Genomic DNA, 18,207 nt, shown 5'->3' on the forward strand with positions numbered 1-18,207 from the left:
CCCGTCGCGCTCTCGGTGCGGGCCAGCCGCAGGCTTTCTGCCTCTTCTCGGCACCCGTCCCTCCCGCCCCCCACGTGACCCAAACAGCGCCGGGCACTTCCGCTTGCCCTCGGCTTTCTTCTCATCGGTGTCCGCGGAGGGTTCGGAGACCGGTGAGTGAGGGAGTTGCCCGGCCGGGGGGCATCGGGGACGGGATTGGGCGCGGGCCGGGGTCGCCCCGTGCTAAACCCACCCACCCCCGCCCTCCTCGTTTCTTTAGGTCCCCGCGGAGGCGGCGGTGGCGGCGCCATGGCGGAGCTGACGGCTCTGGAGAGTCTCATCGAGATGGGCTTCCCCAGGGGACGCGCGTAAGGGAGCCCCCTTAACCTCAGTCTGCGCGGGGAGCGTGGCTGGGTCTCGGCCTTTACCCTAGCCCGGCCTCAGGCCCTGCGCCCCCGCTTGCCCACCACCATGGCTCGTGGGCGCCATTCACTGTGTTTCTGCCCTCAGGGAGAAAGCTCTGGCCCTCACAGGGAACCAGGGCATCGAGGCTGCGATGGACTGGTGAGTTCTCAGACCGCGTGGCCGGGGGTTAGAGGCTGCTGGGGGATGGGGGAGGGCGGCAGCCTGAATGTTGACCTCCCTCCCGATTCCCTGCCAGGCTGATGGAGCACGAAGACGACCCCGATGTGGACGAGCCTCTAGAGACCCCTCTTGGACATATTCTGGGTCGGGAACCCACCTCCTCCCGGGAAGGTGGCCCTGAAGGTCCTGACTGGGGTATACGGTGTGATTATTCAGGAGGGTCTGAGGAGGATCTGAAGTGGTAACAATATTGATTGATTGTAGGGCCCGGGTCTGCTGCAGGAGAAGGCAAACCTGTTTTGAGTGAAGAAGAAAGACAGGAACAGACTAAGAGGTACCGTAAGGGACAATCTTACATTTCTGAGGGTTGTATTCTCTCTCTCCCCAGTACACAAGTCTGCTCAAAGAAACTTGGACTTTCTCTTCACATTCCTTCTATCTTTTCTTGGCATTCTCCTTTCATTTCTTTCATTTGTCTTGGGACACGTTTCTTGATTTTGTCTTTTAAGTCCCTTGTCATAAACTCACCTCCCCACTCTACTGTCTGTTTATCTTGAGCACTTTCCTTTCTGCAACACAGGATGTTGGAGCTGGTGGCCCAGAAGCAGCGGGAACGTGAAGAAAGAGAGGAGCGGGAGGCATTGGAACGGGAACGGCAGCGCAGGCGACAAGGGCAGGAGTTGTCAGCGGCCCGACAGCGGCTACAGGAAGATGAGATGCGCCGTGCTGCTGAGGAACGGAGGAGGGAAAAGGCTGAAGAGTTAGCAGCCAGGTCTGGGTGATGGGGCTGTTGCATAAGAGACACGAAAAGAATCAAGATTTGTTTTGTCAATGTCTGACCTACCTTCTTCCTTTCCACATTCCAGACAAAGGGTTCGAGAAAAGATTGAAAGAGACAAAGCAGAAAGAGCCAAGAAGGTGGGCATTTAGAAAGACTCTGGGGGTAGTAGAGTAGGTGGGCTAGGAAATCCCCTTTCCCAGCTTCAGAGGAAAAAGGTGGGCTTTATATGATATGTGTTTCTTGCGGGTGAGTGTCTAATGGAATGTTTTACTTTGCCCTTTAGTATGGTAGCGTGGGTTCTCGGCCATCCCCACCAGCAACGGAGCCAGGTCCTATCCCCTCCTCTCCCAGCCAGGAGCCTCCCACCAAGCGGGAGTATGACCAGTGTCGTATACAGGTACTGGTTCTGATTCCTGTCTTACTCTTGGGACCCTTTCCTTCATCTGTGAGGTTCCCAGTTCAGAGCTTTTTTCAGTTTTGTTCCCTTTGCCAAACCTCTCCCTTCTTTGTAAATGACTTTGAAATCCAACCTCTTCCACTCTTGGGAAAGAGATCAAATTTCACTTGCCGTGATCTTATTTAAATACATACTTCCCTCTTACTCAGCAATTACTCTGTAACTTGTTTATGTTTCCATTTGTCTTATTACACAGTTCTTTGAGTAATGTGATAGTTATCTACATATTTTTGTATAATCCATGTGTGGGAGGTGGGAGTCTCCTTATTTCCATTGCTTGGTAAAGCAGAGTAAGTGGTTGCTCATTAGGTGCTTTAAATAGTAGTTTTGCTGGTTCAATTGCTCTAGGAAGCAGAGGCCAGCTTCAGTTGTTCTTTTCCTTTCTTGGGCACCTCACTCAGTTTTGACTCTAATATCACACCTCTCCCTTATCCTCCAGGTCAGGCTGCCCGATGGGACTTCACTGACCCAGACATTCCGGGCCCGGGAACAGCTGGCAGCTGTGAGGCTCTATGTGGAGCTTCACCGTGGGGAGGAGCCTGGAGGAGGCCAGGACCCTGTGCAGTTGCTCAGTGGCTTCCCTCGACGGGCCTTCTCAGAGGCTGACATGGAACGGCCTCTGCAGGAGCTGGGTATGGCACATGGGACCCAGAAACTAGGGCTTGGAGGATGGGGAGTATGCCTGGGAAAGGAAGGGATGCAGTGAGAAGGGATTTTGGAGATGGTGCAAGGCTAGGAAATTTTAGGGCAAAGAGCAGAAGTCTTTGTGGCTCAAACTTGTTTTCTTCCATCTGCAGGACTTGTGCCTTCTGCTGTCCTCATCGTGGCCAAGAAATGTCCCAGCTGAGGGGCCTTTATTCCACCATCCCTTTCTGACCTCTTCATCTTTGATAAAGCACTGACATCCTAATAAATAGACCTTCTGAGTTCTGTATGTGCCTGACTCCTTCCTGAATGGCTGAGGGACAAAACTGAGGCAGAGTTCAGAAGCTAAAGGGTAGGCATTTGGAATAGGTCCTCTTCTTCATCTTTCATTTCCAACAAAGACACTTGTTTCTAATCTCTGGGTCTGATTGGCTGCTGGGGAGGTTGAGAGGGAGAGTGCCAGAGGGTGGGAAGTATACTGGATGGCAATTTTTGCTCCTTTGGGTGAGGTGTAATGCATAAGCTTAAAATCTTGATTCTGCCATTAGCTATGGGCTTTGATTTCTTTAAGCCTCAGTTAAATGATGGCTAAAATGATGATAAAAGTACCTGTATCTTAGAATTGTTTCAAGGCTTTCGTAATGCTGATACAAGGTGCGTTTAGCACAGCGCTCGGCACCTAATAAGTCCTCAATTAGTATAACTTCTAAGCGACTTATTTTAAGTGTGGCCACCCCCACAAACATTGAGAGGAACATTGGGGTGACCTTTGCAACTGCATCTTTTCTGCTGTACGGATACTTCATAGCCACTTCTGGGGTGCTTTCCTAATAACATTAAAAAGTGTTGATTACTTAATAATGTTACACACACAATTAAAGTGCTTTGTAATGTATTAACAGAGATAGGAAAGTGCTGTTTTCTAGGTAAAAGTACAATTATCCTAAAGATTAGGACACTACAGCACATAACTTGCCCAAGCTGACACAGCTAGCAAGTACAGCCTGGACACATACCTGGGGAGCCCCTGACTCTAGGGCTCAGGCTCTGAACCGCCAGGCTCCCCCATGGTGGCTCCTCTCACTGCTGCTCACCACGTGCCCACAGTGTTGCCACAAACAGCTGCTGACCCCTCTCATTCCTGGTTGCGGGATGGGGATGGGGGGCAGTTACACTGCAAAGATCGCAGATAAAAGTGTATTTGGCTTAAAATTCCACCATCAAGCGGCTGAAAACAACAACAATGGCCATAGATGGATTACACCTCACCAAGCTTCATTTAATGTTCTGGCTTTATTTAATAAAAGCAGACCTTTTTTTTTTTTCCAATTAAAACCTTGCTTAGAGCCACAGTAGATAAAATAGACAAAAGGGGAAAGACTTGGCTGACTTGATGTGGGGCCAGAGATTCTCTCACTTCGTCAGTGGCAGCTGCAACATATACTTATGGCTGGATTCACAGACTGAAAACTGGTGAAAACTTTGAAAGGAAAAAAAAAACCACACAACCAGCCATCACATTTACTGAGAGCTCACTCTGTGCCAGGCACTGCACTTTATGTTTCTAAATGGATCCTTTTACAACAACCCTCAAGATAGAGTTATCACAATTCATACAATAGGATTGAGGCTCAGAGGCTTTGTGATGTGCTGGAGTTGAGCAAATTATCTCAACTGGCTTTAAAAAAAAACAAAAAACAAAAAACGTTCCTTTCACTCCTAGTAAGTCAGCCTCTCTAAGCCCGTTTAGCCAGAGGTAAAATGGGGCAAATAACAGCGACAGAGGACACCATGACATGTAAGTGCTAGATGACCTGCCCCAACCTCCCTCACAGGACAAGAGCCCAGACTGTCCTCTATATTGCGTCCACTGGACAAGATGTTCCAGGATAGTCCTGATCTCAAAACGTTGCTTGGTTATTCCGGGAAGTACACTCAAGTTTATGCCATGTGATCTGATTGTGTTTCGAAAATACGGTCGCTACGCCTATTGGGCTTCAGCCTCACACATGCAGGGCGGCGTAGGCGGAACCGCTGTCACAGGCGTCCGAACCAACGACCCTACAGCTCAAGGCGTCTGGGGTCATCCGACCGCAAGGCTCACTCTCTGGATGGGGGAAAATGATTTATTGGTGACTTTAGTTCACCACATCCTACTCCTGCCTCGGGGGCCTCGGCAAGCGATGTGGAAGTTAAGGCCCAGCCAGTGCCGGGGCGGGAGTGGGGTAGGGTGGTAGAATGTGCTCACCCGGCGGCAACTCCCGGGGCCCCAAAGACACCTGGGCACCTCATCCCTGGTTCGGACTCCCAGCCGGTCCACGGGGGAGAAGGGCCGTCTCCGATTCCTGCGACCACGAGGGCAAGTCCCTGTTCATGCCGATCTCCCACTGCCATCGCCGCGGACCATCCAGTTCTTCCTCCAGGCCACGTTCTCCTGCGTGGCCGCTGCCTCCTGCAGCGTGGACAACAGCAGCTCCTGGGTCCTGGCCTTCTCGTCCCTGTGCTCAGGATGCTTCTCCGGTATCTCCTGCAGACAGGGAGGGAGGCTCGCAAAGCCCGGCGCTCGCCGCCCGCCCGCCCCACCTCGGGACTCCCGGCTGCTCCCACCTTCAGCATCGCCTGCTTCCGCTGCTCTCCCGGGGTCACAAGGACAAACAGCGCGGAGCCCAAGCCCGCTCCCGCACCCAGCAATACGACAACGACAAGCGCCTTCCTTAGGAACCCCATGGCCGACTGTGCAACCAGAGAGGTAGGCCTGCAGAGCCTCCTGCAGCCTAGAGAGCCTCCACAGACCGTCGTTCCTTGCGCAGGCTAGAGCGACCCATGACGGAAACCATAGAGACGGAGCCGGGCTAGAGAGAGCTTGAGCGTCGAAAGACGTGGGTTCTAGAGTGTCGGGGTTAACCCAGGAGTTTGATCGCATCGAGAAAATGCGTAGGTACCCAGAGCTGGGCGCGAGGCCCATTGTTATCAAATCCAGAGTGAAATTGCGAGAGAAGGGTGCGTGTCTCCAACGTGGTAGCTGTGGGTTTTGCGATTGACCGGTATTCAGTCCTGCGAAATTTCCTGATCAATAGAGAGTAGGGCTATTGTAGTTTCCTGCAATAACTTGTGGAGTTCAACACTGCACGAAGTGGTCATCCAGATACCTAACACACATCAGTCCACTGACGTCTCCCACCCCCATCCCCGCGGAGTTACTTTTTTGGTCATGGCATACCTTTGGCATGGGTTTGTTTTTTTCTTTTGAAACCACGAAAACTCTTGATTTCGTGTAACATGCTTAATTCTGGTTTGGAGAAGAAAACGGCTCTTAGCTGTATGACTCTGCGCTAGTCACTTAACTTGGCTGTACTCGGTTTCTGCATCTGAAATGGGCTATTAAAAAGTACCTATTCATAGTTTCAGGATAATTAAATGAGTTTGTTTGTAAAACAGTTCCTGGCAAATAGTAAACACCACATAAACGTTAAATAAAATACAAACATGCCAGTTGGGGAGACCCAGTGAGGTAAGGAGTCAGGAAATTCCAAGTTCATTTTCAAAACTCTTCACTCAGGGGGCTTTAACCTAGGTGCCCCTCTTGTCTACTACGCCTCCTGCCATCTCTGCCGTTGTCAATATCCCCAGGGAATGAATAGAAATAAAGCTCCTATCGCACCTGTTAGTCATTTCCCCCTCCTCTAGAAGGCCCATAATCTCCTAACATGTCATCCTCTCCTCAGAAGTGATTAAGGGGCCGGGTTCCTAAGAAGATTAAAGGAGCAGTTTGTAGGGTGCACTAGGCAAGGGTACTCTAATTCTGAGTTTGCCCACCTTGTACTCCAAGAATCACCACCATGGCCCTTGTACCACAGAGGAGCGAGGAAGATGGCCCTTGGCCTAGAGATAGCTCAGACTCCGAGGACCCAGAAAGTCCCATGTTGACCAATCCCCTCTGGAAGGAGAGAGGGGAGATTGCCAGGGTTGAAGGTAACCAGGACATTCAGGTTAGTATCTCCCTACTCTGCCCTGCTGTTTGTCTTGTTCTCTAACTTAGTCCAAGCCCCCTGTTGCCTGGTACAGGTTGTCTTTCAGAAGCCCTGCCTGCCTTCCATTGTGGTGGAAGCCTCTGAAGTGAGCAAAGAGACTGAGATGCCCCAGTGGCCGCAGGAGGAGCTGCTGCTGCTCACTGATGGTGAGGAAGAGGAGGAGGCCAAGGTCTTGTTCCAGGACCAAAGTGAAGAGCCAGGTGAGGAAGGTGGCTGGTGCAATGGGGCCACTGTGACCTAAATGTTCCCAGCAGGGCCAGGACAGAAAACTCAGTTGTGTTCCCTGCATTCAGCATGGCAGGGAAATTTCTAGAGGTAGGAGAGAAGAGTCAAGGCTGTTGGCAAAGTTGAACGTTAGGTCATTTGGATATCAGCAAGGGTGACAAAGTATTTACATTATTTTTCTTGTGGCAAAAAGATAAAATTACCCCCAAATCCCACTACTCAGAGATAGTTAATATTTTGGAGGTCTTTTCTTTGATTTTTTTCCATGTCTGTATACTAATAGGGAAGCTAAGGGTTTGGGTTTTTTTGGTTTTTTTTTTTTTTCTTTTTTGAGCAGTCACTATGCGCCAGGCACTGTGATAAACACTTTTACCTCATGATTCTCAGAGCAACGCAGTGAGGAAGCTAAATTGCCCCTTATAAATAAGGAAACTGAGTATGTGAAGTTAAGACTTTTTATCAATTCATAGCTGCTGTATTGTTTTTATAAACAAAAAACGGTAACAAATTTGTCCTATCATTTTTGACAAAAACTCAGTAATACATCACGAGTAGTTTTAATTGGCTCTATAACTCCCCTTATCCCCCACCCCTCCCAGGCTGGGCTTGGAGTCCATTGGACCCTAGATCACCCCTAAAAACCTTTAACCCGGGACTCGGCTGGCGGCAGGAGCAGGAAGAACAAGATGCCTCCTGGATTCCTGAGGACAAGGAGTGTCTCGAAGATTCCAACCCTTGTCCTCTCAGGGACCTGGCAGCAGGCTCCGAAGTCTACTGCATTGTGGAATATCCCCATCTCCTGCCTAGCAGTGGCTTTGAGGGTGAGTATTGTTCTCAAGAGAGAAAAACAAGGCTTAGAGGGTAGCCACTGGGCCACACGTCATTGCTGGGATTTGGATTAAAAATTCCCATCTGTTGCTTTTTTGAGATCTAGTTAGTTGGGGGAAAGGGATGATCCACTTACATTTTCTGAATTCAGCACTCATCTTGTGCTGGGCACTGCTAAATGTTTTACATATCTCACTGTAAGCCCCATGACTCTTGGTATCATTCCCACTTTGCAGATGAGTAAACTGAGTCACAGAAACATTCAATAAGTGCATACCCAGTAGTAAATATGGAAGCCTAGCCATCACACTCTCATTTCCTAGCCATCTGTTTTGCAAATACAAAGCTCTCCAACCCTCTCCTGACCCAGCAGAAACAAGTCAGCAAGAAGTGTCTTTAATGAGAGCCGTGAACCAAGTAAGCAAAGTATGTGAGACCTCTGAAAGGACCTAGCTCCTGCACAGTCACAGGCCGGCCCTGGGACCCCTGCTCCAGACAGGGCAGCCGCACATCAGGGTCCTCGTCTGAGAACTGAATTAGGGTCCCCTGGGGGCTCAGGACTCTCAGGCATTCAGACAGCAGCTGGTAAGCCCCAGACAGACCACCTCGGGCAACAGCGTCCCAAGTGCCCTTGTCCAGCACCAGCTGGAAGGCGCCTGAGGAAGCCACTGGCCCGAGGTTCAGGGCATCAGCCTGCAGGAACTTGAGGCTGGAGGCAGGATGGGCACCTAGCAGGGGTGCCTGGTCTTGACCACCCTCCAGGAGGCTGTTCATGTGTGCCACAGCCACAGGAGAGAAGTCCACCCCCAGCACTTCCACGGGGTGCGGGCATTTAGTGTAGAGGTCTGCACACAGGTTCGAGATCCCACAACCCACGTCCAGCACCCGGAGCGGGCAGGCGACCCGTGCCTGTTGCAGCAGCGGCAGTAGGAGCCCTTTGGCTTCCTCGTATCCAAAAAACCAATCGAAGGTGGTAACGTTACCCAGACGGGGCTGGGCGTGTAGCTGATCCCAGAGGCGGCGGTCGGCCAGGCAGTTTCCGGCCAGGGAGCCTGTGGACACGGATGGAGGGCATCTGTCACCTAATGCCCGAGTTCAATGGCGCCATTTCCAGAAAGACACTCCCGGGTCGCTAGGGACCCACCTTGCGCCCCCCCCCCCACCATTTTATTCGCCCTTCCTACCCGCAAAGGCGCGACATGTCCCCGCCTTCAGGGTTGCCACGTGTAGGGGTAAACGCAGCGCGGCCATCGGAGGTCCCAGCAAGGTCGGCCAGGTACCCTCTGCGAGCCGCCGCCCGAAATTGAGTGGGAGAAAGGCAAGGGCCTGAGGTCTGAGGGAAGATCTGCAAGTTCCGAGTCGCGCAAGGACGCGTAGCTTTCCCGAACTCTGCAACGTCGCAAGAAAGAACGCGGACACAGACTCACACGCACAGTCTTTAATGATTGTTACGGGAAATAGAAGACGAGTATGTAACTTCCACTCTCAAGGCGCAGTCCAGAGACCTGAAATCAGAGGAGAAACCGTAAGCACCCAGGGGAAGAGCCCGGTGGGCCCTCGGGTCTGCCCTGCTTTTCGGAGCCTTGTCCCGGCGACTGAGGATAGAACCGACAGACCGGAAGCCGCCGGCACCGAAGACATGACGCCAAGGGGGCCGGAGCCCTCTCCCTCTGCCTCCGTACATAACGGGGACCGGGACCGCACGCCCGATCCCCGCCAAGAAAAGGAGGGTCCCCAAGGTCCCGCCCGGAGCCCGCGACCAATCTCAGGACACCACAAGCACAACCGAAACTTACCCGTAGCCGCCCGCGAAAGAAGGGGAAGTTGGCGGAGCTCCTTTATATAATCTCTTGGGTCCCGCCCCCGAGCTGCCATTGGTCCACGGAGGGCAGGGGCGGGGCCGCGCAGATCGCGTAGAAGAGCGGAAACCAGGACCCCGCGCCGAGGTCGCGACGCTACCATGGGGGCTCCGGGTGGGAAGGTCAACCGGCCTCGCACGGTGACTGCTTGGGGGCCCCGACTCTACTTCCTCAAACGTCCCCAGCCCTGACTGCCTGCCTTCCAGCAAGCCCGGGGCTGCTTGCGGCGCTGGGTCCGGAACCTTCTTCCCTCGCGCCGAATGGAATGGATGGGATGCCGGGGTCGCCGTCGGCGGCCTCCCTCTGATTCGCCTCTTTCTCCCCTGCAGGAGCTGAAGAAGAAGCTGTTCAAGCGACGGCGGGTTTTGAACCGGGAGCGGCGACTGAGGCACCGGGTGGTCGGAGCTGTGATAGACGAAGGGCTGATCACGCGGCACCACCTCAAAAAGCGGGCGTGAGTGCCGGACCCTCTTCCCCCGATCCTTCCTACGAGGCTTCTCCCCTCCTCCCGGCCGTGCTCCGCAGCAACCACCTCCTCTCGGCTTATGCAAGGAACTTTGTGTTAGCTGAGTTGGTGCTGGACCGTGCTGGCCTCGCACCACGCTGGCAGCTCTCAACCTCTTTGGGTCCCGGACCCCACTGAGTGAGAGTCTAAGGAAAGCTGTACACTCTTCCCGCCCCCCAATATCATTGTACTTTCGCATAGCTTCATAAGTAGGGTTGTATTAACAGGTTTTTTAAAGTAGACGTTTTTATTTCCGATGGGGGTAATCAACTCGGTGAATTTTCATGGATTCACATTGGATTTTGCATACATTTCAAGGCTCTTCGGAGGCTTGGGGAAGGGTTCCCCCTTCCCAATAATTAAGTTTTACATCTTGTCATTGATTTCTTCATGATAAAGATTTACAGAATTTCTACTACATACTAAATTTTAGCTGCACTTATTTTACTACTTATCTGAACCTGGAGATATATGTTGAGGTTAAAGAAAGTATGTTACAGTCTAAGGGTCAGAAGGGCTTAACTCCGAATCTTAGATCCCAGATTTCCAGTTTTGTGGTTTGAAGCCAAAGACCTATCCAATGCCAGAACCACTTGTGTGGCCTAGGTCAGTTAGGGCTAACTGGGGTGTATTTGCTCCTACCTGCCATTCAGGTCCAGTTCTCGTGCCAACATTACTTTGTCCGGGAAGAAGCGCAGGAAACTCCTCCAGCAGATCCGGCTTGCCCAGAAGGAGAAGGCAGCCATGGATGGTGAGGCTGCGACAGGGAGCTGGGATGAGGGGAAGCGCTGGGATTCATTTGGGTTCTTTAATGCCTTCCTCTTTCCTCTTTGCTCAGTGGAAGCTCCCCCAAAGCCAGCCAGGACTAGCGAACCACAGCCCAAACGCCCAAAGAAGACAAAAGCCCCCCAGGATGTAGAAATGGAAGAACTTGAAGAGGAGAGCTGAATCTCTTGCCCCTTCCACCAAATGATTTTCATCTGGAGCCAGGAGGCTCCTGCCAAGGGGAGCCCAGGTTTCAGCAGACTTGGGAGAAAGCATTGCCCTTTTCCATTCTCCCCACATTCCTCTTCCATAATGGCCTGCAGGGACTTGTTGGGAAGGAAGAGGGTAGAAAAAAAAGATTGGAGGGAGCTGGGGAAGGGGTTTATTGTAATAAAGGCCTAGAGTTCTGACTTAGATGCGTGTGATTAAATGTTGGGATGGGGGTGATGAAAAGGGGTTTGTGGGTGGGAAACAGAGCTGGCCTGAACAAAGGCATCAAGAAGTCAGCCTCTGTGATGGCGCTGTCTTCCTAGCTGGCAATGCTCTAACTTTTCAGCTCGGACAAAAATATATAGATTATTGTGGGGATGAGAGAGGAGGGAACAGTCCTGATACTAGTCTGGCCACTGCCCCTGTGGCCAAGGTGGGCAGGTCACTTGGTTTGATCTTTGTTTCTGCTTCCTTTACTGGATTGTGTCTTTAATAAAATGAAAAGCAATCTTAATTCCCTTTTGACATTCAAAAATTCCATTTGTTGGTAGATTGGGCCAAGGTGTCTAAAGTGAAAAGCTGCTGCCTGGAGTAGTCAAACTGAGAAAGACATATTCTTTCTTTGCCCTCTTTAATCAGTGCAGGCTCCCTGGGAAGAAGGGTTGGAGCCATTTTTTCCCCCTCGATTTTATACTTTCAACCGAAATTCAAATTCACTACAAGGTCCTCAATTTTCTGGCACTTGCCTCCCTCTCTAATTTCACATCTTTTCAGCCTCCCCTTTTCTTGCTACTCTCTGAGCTACACTGGACTGCTGACGACGGTTCCTAGAATACAGTAAGCTCCAGCCCATCTTATGCACAAGTGGACAAAATTATGATGGGTATTCCAAGATGTTTAAAATATCTCCTCACTCCCATGTCCTTCCCTCCTTCTCCTTACTGCATCTGAGTACAGCTCAGTTTTCAAACAAATCCTTTTCCTTTCTTCATTCAAAATCAGACATGATACTGTTTTCCTGGAGAAATGGCTGATTCCAAGTCTTGGGCAGGGACAGTAGTAGGTGAGCCTGGAACATCTTGTGCCAGGAAGCAAGAAAGTGCTCAAAGAGTGGTAGTGATGTGTCGAAAGGACACAGGGACCACCTTGAAGAGGCTACCCACTGATCAAATTTGGCATAATTTGAGCATAAAAAAAAGTGATGATAATGAATTAAAAACACATTGGAAAAAAAAACAATCGGTAAGCCCACAGGAATATCAAAAAGGAGAGGTGGGGAGCTCTTCGCAGCAAATGTCATATAGGTAATACAAATGAATGAACGATAGAGTTAGAAAATTATTTTGCAACATAGTAATAATTCAGGTAAAGTTCATCATGGATGCTAAGACCACTAGGTGAAAGGTCGTTGGGAGGGGGGGTAGGGTATTCATTTAGTCTCAAAGTGTCACTCCACAGATTACTAACTGCAAAGGGAAAGGGTAACTTTATCGTGGAGAAATCTGGGAGACAATCCCTTAATCAGGTTTCTACACTTAGAATCACAAATAGTGAGGCAAACTGATATTACATACTTCCTGAACTAAGGCAATGGGAAGCACATGGTATCATCTATGTGGATTAAAAAAAAAAAAAATGCTTAACCTAAATCTAATTATGAGAATCATAAGGAAACATTCAGACAAACCCAGGTTGTGAGATACCTTTTTTTTTATTCTATGCAATTTTATTGAGATATAATCACATAATATACAATCCTTCGAAGTGTACAATCAGTTGTTCACAGTGTCATCATATAGTTGTGCTTTCATCACCACAATCAAACTTTGAACATTTTCATTACTCAAAAAAATAAAATTAAAATATAAAAGAACATCTAAAACATCCTGTGCCCCTCCTCCTCCACTGTTCATTTATTTTTTAAATTACAGTTTAATTGAGATATATTCACACACCCTACAGCCATGCAGTGTACGATTATTCACAGCACCATCATAACAATTGTACATTCATCACCAGAATCAATTTTTGAAACTTGTCCTAACTCCAAAATAAAAATAAAAGCAAAAAAGAACACCTAAATCTTTCCATCCCCTCCATCTCACCCTAGTCTTCATCTAATTTTTATCCCCATTTTTCCACTCATCTGTCTATACACTAGATAAAGGGAGTGTGAGCCACAAGGTTTTCTCAGTCACGCAGTCACACTACACAATCTACATAGTCAAACAATCATCTTCAAGAATCAAGGTCACTGGGTTGCAGTTTGATAGCTTCAGGCATTTCTCTCTAGCCATTCCAACACATGAAAAGCTAAAAAGTGATATCTATATAGCACATAAGAATACCCCCCAGAGTGATCTCTCAACTCCATTTGAAATCTCTCAGCCACTGGAACCTTATTTTGTTTTATCTCTCTTCCCTCTTTTGGTCAAGAAGATCCTCTCAATCCCACAGTGCTGGGTCCAGGCTCATCTCCAGGAGTCATTTCTGCTTTGCCAGAGGGATTCACACCTCTGGGAGTCATGTTGTGGTATATTCTTAAATGAGTAAAGAAATAAATTAAATTAAGCTGGACTCTTCAAAAATTTTCAATCACCCAGCACAAGGTAAGAGTACTATTCCAGATTAAAGGGGAACAAAGAGAAATGACAATTAAATACATTATGTGATCCCTGGTTGGCTCCTGGATTCAGGGGGGAGTGGCAGTTGCAAAGAATATTATTGGAACAGTTGAGGAAATTTGAATATGGAAAATTGAATATTAGCTATTTTGCTGCCTTATTAAATGTCTTAGGTGAGATAATAGTATTTTGGCCAAAGAAACGAATGTTCTTAGGGATACAGTCTCAAGTTATCTACAACTGACTTTCAAATGATTCAACAACAAAAATACATATACATATATATGAAAGTGTGTAGAAAGAAATAATACAAAATGTTAACAATTGGTGAATCTAGGTAGAAGGTATATATAAGGGTTCATTGTACTAGTCTTTTAACTTTACCAAAGGATTGAATTTGTTCAAAATATAAAGTTGGGGAGGGTGGAAAGAACTCAGCCCAAACCCTCCCTCTTCCAGGGAGCCTGCAGTGGTTAAACAGGGCAAGAAGGAAAATATGCTTTTCCCATTTGAATACATCTCCACACAGCAACTTTTCACTGTAAACACCTTGGACCTAGCTACCAACAAACAGAATTTTTGAAAGTCAAACGGGAACCATGTTTGGTAGGCAGGGAGTACACTGGAGTTCTCTGTATTATTGTACTGTTCTTGCAAATAAAAAACTTTTTTGGACAAACTCAGTCCTTGTCTTCAAAAACAAAATGAAAAAATGGTGTTCCTTAGAATAACTAGAATGCTTGTTCAACACAAGACTGCACCCAACCCAGAAATACTGAATCAGAATATCTGGTGGAGCCAGGCAGTCGTTTTTGTAGTTGTCATTTTCTTTTTCTTTTTTTTAACATAATTTTTAGTGTTAAATATATCATATATATAGAAGTAATAACTTTCCAAGTGCAGTTTCCTTTTTATGAAATATAACATATATACAAAAAGGTAATATCTTTCAAAGTATGATTTAACAAGAAGATATGTAAGAAATTTCCAAAGTTGTTATGAGTTACAGTACCATAGTTTCAGTTATTTCCTTATTGTGAAATATAACATATATACAAAAAGGTATAGCTTTCAAATTACAATTTAACAAGTAGCTACAGAACAAATTTCAAAGGATGCTATGGGTTTCAATTCTACCATTTCAGTTCTTTTGTTCTAGCTATTCTAATACCCTAGTAACTAAGAAAAAGAAAATTACATAGAGATTCAATATTCATAATCCTTTGTTAAATTCCATCTTGTCTATTGCTACCCCTTCCTCTAGTTTAATCACTTTCCCGATCCTCAGGGATGTCTAGGCAGTGACCACCCTAACCTGTTCATGTTGAACAGGGTTGTCAACTTTATGAGCAAAGGGGACACATCTAGTTGATGTTTTTGAAGAGGTTATGGCCTCTGGGTTTGGGGACTTAGCTGGCATGGGAACAATCTAAAGGATTTAAGTCTCTGAAGAATAAACTGTGAGTGAAACTTTTATAGAGTCTCAGAGACGGATCCAGGAATTCTTTAAGGTTTTCAGGACTACTGTTGACTTGGGCTTATCATATTGTGGTCATTTGGCATATCTAGGTGAAGCTTGCCTAGGAGTAACCTCCAGGATAGCCTCTTGACTCTATTTGAATTCTCTTAGCTACTAAAGCCTTATTTTATTGCCTTTCTTTCCCCTGTTTTGGTCAAAAAGCCATTCTCAATCACTCGATGCCAGGATCAGGCTCATTCCCGGAATCCATGTCCCACATCACCAGGAAGGGCTCATTCATCTTGGGGTCCTGTCCCATGTTGGGGGCAGGGTGATGAATTTATTTGCAAAGTTAGGCTTAGAGAGAGAAAGTCCACATCTGAGCAATAAATGAGGTTCTCTGGAGGGACTCCTAGGCATAATTATAGATGGGCTTAGCCTCCCCTTTACAACTGTAAGTTTTACCCATGCCAGCCTCAATATCGAGGGCTTGACTTATAAAGTACAGGGTTCCTAAGTTCACATAGTATATATTATGTTCACAATAATCCATCCATATCTCACATTATCATCACTTAGTTGAACAATCCTCATCACTCTCCATTTTAAACAATTCTAATGACCCAAAATATCTTATCTCGTAGCTCTGGTCAGCCCTCAATTATTTGTCCCTAGTATCTGTGTAATGCTAGTATAGTATTCCTACTATTATAGTCCTTAGTATGCAATATGTAGATTTTTCCCATATACCCTTCTGTTGTCAACTCTCTGTTAGTGTCATACCTTAAAAGCATATCATGCAAGCCCCTATCTACATTTGTGGTGCTGCTCTGTGAGAAACATGCCTTTAAACAACCCCTTTCAATCCAATTCTCATTCAGTACAGCTCTGATAATTATAATCCCATTAACAAACAACCGTCACCCTTACCCATTACCATACCTTTAAATTCACCATCAGTAACGTATTTGAACATATTAGATTATCATTCCCCCTCACTAGCTACTGTCTGTCACTAGGTCCCCAATATTCTATATTACAAGACATTGATTTCACATTTTTCAGATAGTTCATAGAAGTGGTAACATACAATATCTCTCATTTTGTGTCTGACTATTCACTGAGAATTGTATCTTCAAGATACATCCACATTGCCGTATGTTTCAGGACCTTGTTGCTTCTTACTGCTGCATAATATTCCATCTTATGTGTATGTGTATACCTATGTACATACTACATTTTGTTTATCCATTCATCTGTTGAAGGACACTTGGATTGTTTCCATCTCTTGGCATTTGTAAACGATACCGCTATGAACATCGGTGTACAAATGTCTGTGTCACTGCTGTCATTTTCTTTTTTTTTTTTTGTCATTTTCCTTTGAAGTACAAATATTTTAAAGCAATTGTTTTCTTGAAATGTAACTGTTTTTGTTTCCTTGGCTGCTCAAACAAACACCGTGCAATGCATTGGCTTAAACAGTGGGAATTTATTAGCTCATGGTTATGAAGTTAGGAGAAATCCAAAATCAAGGCATCCTCAAGGCAGTGCTTTCTCCAAGAAGACTGTGGCATTCTGGGGATGGCTGCTGGTGATCCTGGATCCTGGGCTCCCCTGTCCATTGGCAATGCACATGGGGGCTCTCCTAGCCTCTTCCTTCTTTTTGGGGTTCTGTGGATGTTCAGCTTCTGGCTTCACCCTCTATGGGTTTCTATCTGTCTGAATTTATTCCCCTTATAAAGGACTCCAGTAACAGGTTTAAGACTCATCCTGATTGAGCTGGGCCACACCTTAACCAAAGTAACCTCATTCAAGATCCTACTTAAAATGGATTGACACTCACAGGAATGGATTAAATGTAAAACATGTTTTTCTGGGATACATAGCTCCAAATGACCATAGTAACATACATAGAGAAAAGTGCACTAATCATAAGTGTGCAGCCCAGTGCCTTTCACAAAGTGAGCATATCCATATGACCTGCATCCAGATAAAGAAACACCTTGACCAGCACCTCAGCCTCCCTTCTGCTTCCTTATAGCCACAGTCACCCCTTTCTCCCCCAACCAAGGATAACCATCGATTTATTTGGCCTGCCTTTGAAATTTATATAAATGGAATCATAGACACTTTTTAAAAAATCTGGCTCCTTTTCCTCCTGATGCATCCATGTTGCCATGTTGCTGTGTATATCGATAGTTCATTTTCGTTGCTGTATAGTATTCCATTAAATTATTTATCCATTTAATTGTTGATGGACTTTGGGTTGTTTCACTTTGGGGCTATTACAAATAGTGCTAAGAATTTTGCCATATATCCTTTAATCTTGGCTACACAACTAGGAATGGAATTGCTGAGTTATAGGGTATGCTGTGTTCAGCTATGATAGATACTGCCAGTTATTCAAAGTGCTTAATCAATTTGCACTCCCATCAGCAGTTTTGTGGCTCCATAGCCTTATATATTGTAGAGTCTATTTTTAAACAAGCTCCCCAGGTGTTCCTGATGCAGGTGATGTATATTATGTAGCTACTGTTTAATTTTTTTTTTTTCTGAATCCCTCTTGGCATCTGGCACAAAGTTTAAGTCTGAAAAAGTATTAGTTTCCTTCCTTAGGTAGGAGGTAGGGCACAAATGTGCAGTATTGATGCTGTTTCTCCCAGCTGGGATGCAGGTTGCCTCCTTTCTCCCTTTCCCAAATCCTGTCCATCCTTTAAAGTCCAGTTCAAGACTTAGCTTTTCCATGTAGTGTTCTCTGCCCATTCCAGCCCTCATTTATCCCTTTTTTCCAAACTTATAATTTCTACCACAGCAGACATCTAAATGGATATTGTCGTGCAGTGCTCCCCATCATTTCCCATCCTACCTCCCCAGTTAGATACCTGTAATAGATAGCTTTTATATAAGCACTTTACTCTGCCCCAGACCCTGTCCTAAGCCCTTTACATATATTAGTTCATGGACCTCAAAGCCATACGCTCAGTCAGATACTATTATTATCCCCATTTTACAGATGAAAAAACCAAGGCACAGAAAAACTCTTGCCCATAGTCACTAGCTAGTAAAGGATAGAAGGGTTTGGATCCAAGCAGCCTGGCTCCAAAGTCCTTTAAATTGCCTGTTATAGCCATTGTTTCTGTACCAGGCGTTATTTAATTTACATAAATTACCTCAAGCGATCTTCACAAAAAGTCTATGAGATATGAGGCATTGTGCACATTTTACAGACGAGGAAACAAACTTCAAACAGTTGG

The 18,207-nt window shown here is 46.7% G+C and overlaps 4 protein-coding genes and 1 non-coding gene across 10 annotated transcripts; 2 read left to right on the plus strand and 3 right to left on the minus strand.

Annotated features, from left to right (window-relative positions):
* The first annotated feature begins 79 nt into the window (after positions 1-79).
* Positions 80-2,736, plus strand: UBXN1 (UBX domain protein 1). 2 transcript variants are annotated; one of them, XM_037839083.1, is made up of 10 exons: positions 80-152; positions 260-347; positions 490-543; positions 641-747; positions 829-898; positions 1,145-1,336; positions 1,431-1,482; positions 1,629-1,742; positions 2,242-2,434; positions 2,600-2,736. In XM_037839083.1, exons 2-10 carry the CDS (start codon positions 289-291, stop codon positions 2,647-2,649), a joined length of 891 nt encoding a protein of 296 aa, XP_037695011.1. In that variant the 5' UTR covers positions 80-152; positions 260-288; the 3' UTR covers positions 2,650-2,736. The 2 variants fall into 2 exon arrangements, with proteins under 2 accessions (XP_037695011.1, XP_037695012.1); XM_037839084.1 differs by having other exon boundaries at positions 641-708.
* A 536-nt stretch (positions 2,737-3,272) lies between these two features.
* On the minus strand, positions 3,273-5,263 carry LOC119536330 (ubiquinol-cytochrome-c reductase complex assembly factor 3). Of its 3 annotated transcripts, none has more exons than XR_005217383.1 (3): positions 5,055-5,263; positions 4,696-4,974; positions 3,273-3,621 (listed from the first exon to the last, which is right to left on the minus strand). XR_005217383.1 is itself a non-coding variant. In XM_037839090.1 (2 exons), exons 1-2 carry the CDS (start codon positions 5,172-5,174, stop codon positions 4,819-4,821), a joined length of 276 nt encoding a protein of 91 aa, XP_037695018.1. In that variant the 5' UTR covers positions 5,175-5,262; the 3' UTR covers positions 3,722-4,818. The 3 variants fall into 3 exon arrangements, 1 of the variants encoding a protein (XP_037695018.1); XR_005217382.1 differs by lacking the exon at positions 3,273-3,621 and adding an exon at positions 3,722-4,554 and having other exon boundaries at positions 5,055-5,262; XM_037839090.1 differs by lacking the exon at positions 3,273-3,621 and having other exon boundaries at positions 3,722-4,974; positions 5,055-5,262.
* LBHD1 (LBH domain containing 1) lies at positions 5,055-11,074 on the plus strand. 2 transcript variants are annotated; one of them, XM_037839086.1, is made up of 7 exons: positions 5,055-5,381; positions 6,277-6,436; positions 6,513-6,678; positions 7,303-7,524; positions 9,720-9,844; positions 10,549-10,646; positions 10,734-11,074. In XM_037839086.1, the coding sequence occupies exons 2-7, from the start codon at positions 6,287-6,289 to the stop codon at positions 10,762-10,764; spliced, it is 792 nt and encodes a 263-aa protein (XP_037695014.1). In that variant the 5' UTR covers positions 5,055-5,381; positions 6,277-6,286; the 3' UTR covers positions 10,765-11,074. The 2 variants fall into 2 exon arrangements, with proteins under 2 accessions (XP_037695014.1, XP_037695013.1); XM_037839085.1 differs by having other exon boundaries at positions 5,055-6,436.
* Positions 7,174-9,849, minus strand: CSKMT (citrate synthase lysine methyltransferase). 2 transcript variants are annotated; one of them, XM_037839089.1, is made up of 3 exons: positions 9,328-9,849; positions 8,716-9,036; positions 7,174-8,583 (listed from the first exon to the last, which is right to left on the minus strand). In XM_037839089.1, the coding sequence occupies exons 2-3, from the start codon at positions 8,780-8,782 to the stop codon at positions 7,928-7,930; spliced, it is 723 nt and encodes a 240-aa protein (XP_037695017.1). In that variant the 5' UTR covers positions 8,783-9,036; positions 9,328-9,849; the 3' UTR covers positions 7,174-7,927. The 2 variants fall into 2 exon arrangements, with proteins under 2 accessions (XP_037695017.1, XP_037695016.1); XM_037839088.1 differs by having other exon boundaries at positions 8,716-9,334.
* Positions 9,113-9,261, minus strand: LOC119538926. The gene has a single exon (XR_005217708.1). It is a non-coding gene; the product is annotated as a small nucleolar RNA SNORA57 (small nucleolar RNA).
* Positions 11,075-18,207: the final 7,133 nt, after the last annotated feature.

The sequence above is a fragment of the Choloepus didactylus genome, chromosome 6 (assembly GCF_015220235.1).
Source record: "Choloepus didactylus isolate mChoDid1 chromosome 6, mChoDid1.pri, whole genome shotgun sequence".
Classification (NCBI taxonomy): domain Eukaryota; kingdom Metazoa; phylum Chordata; class Mammalia; order Pilosa; family Megalonychidae; genus Choloepus; species Choloepus didactylus.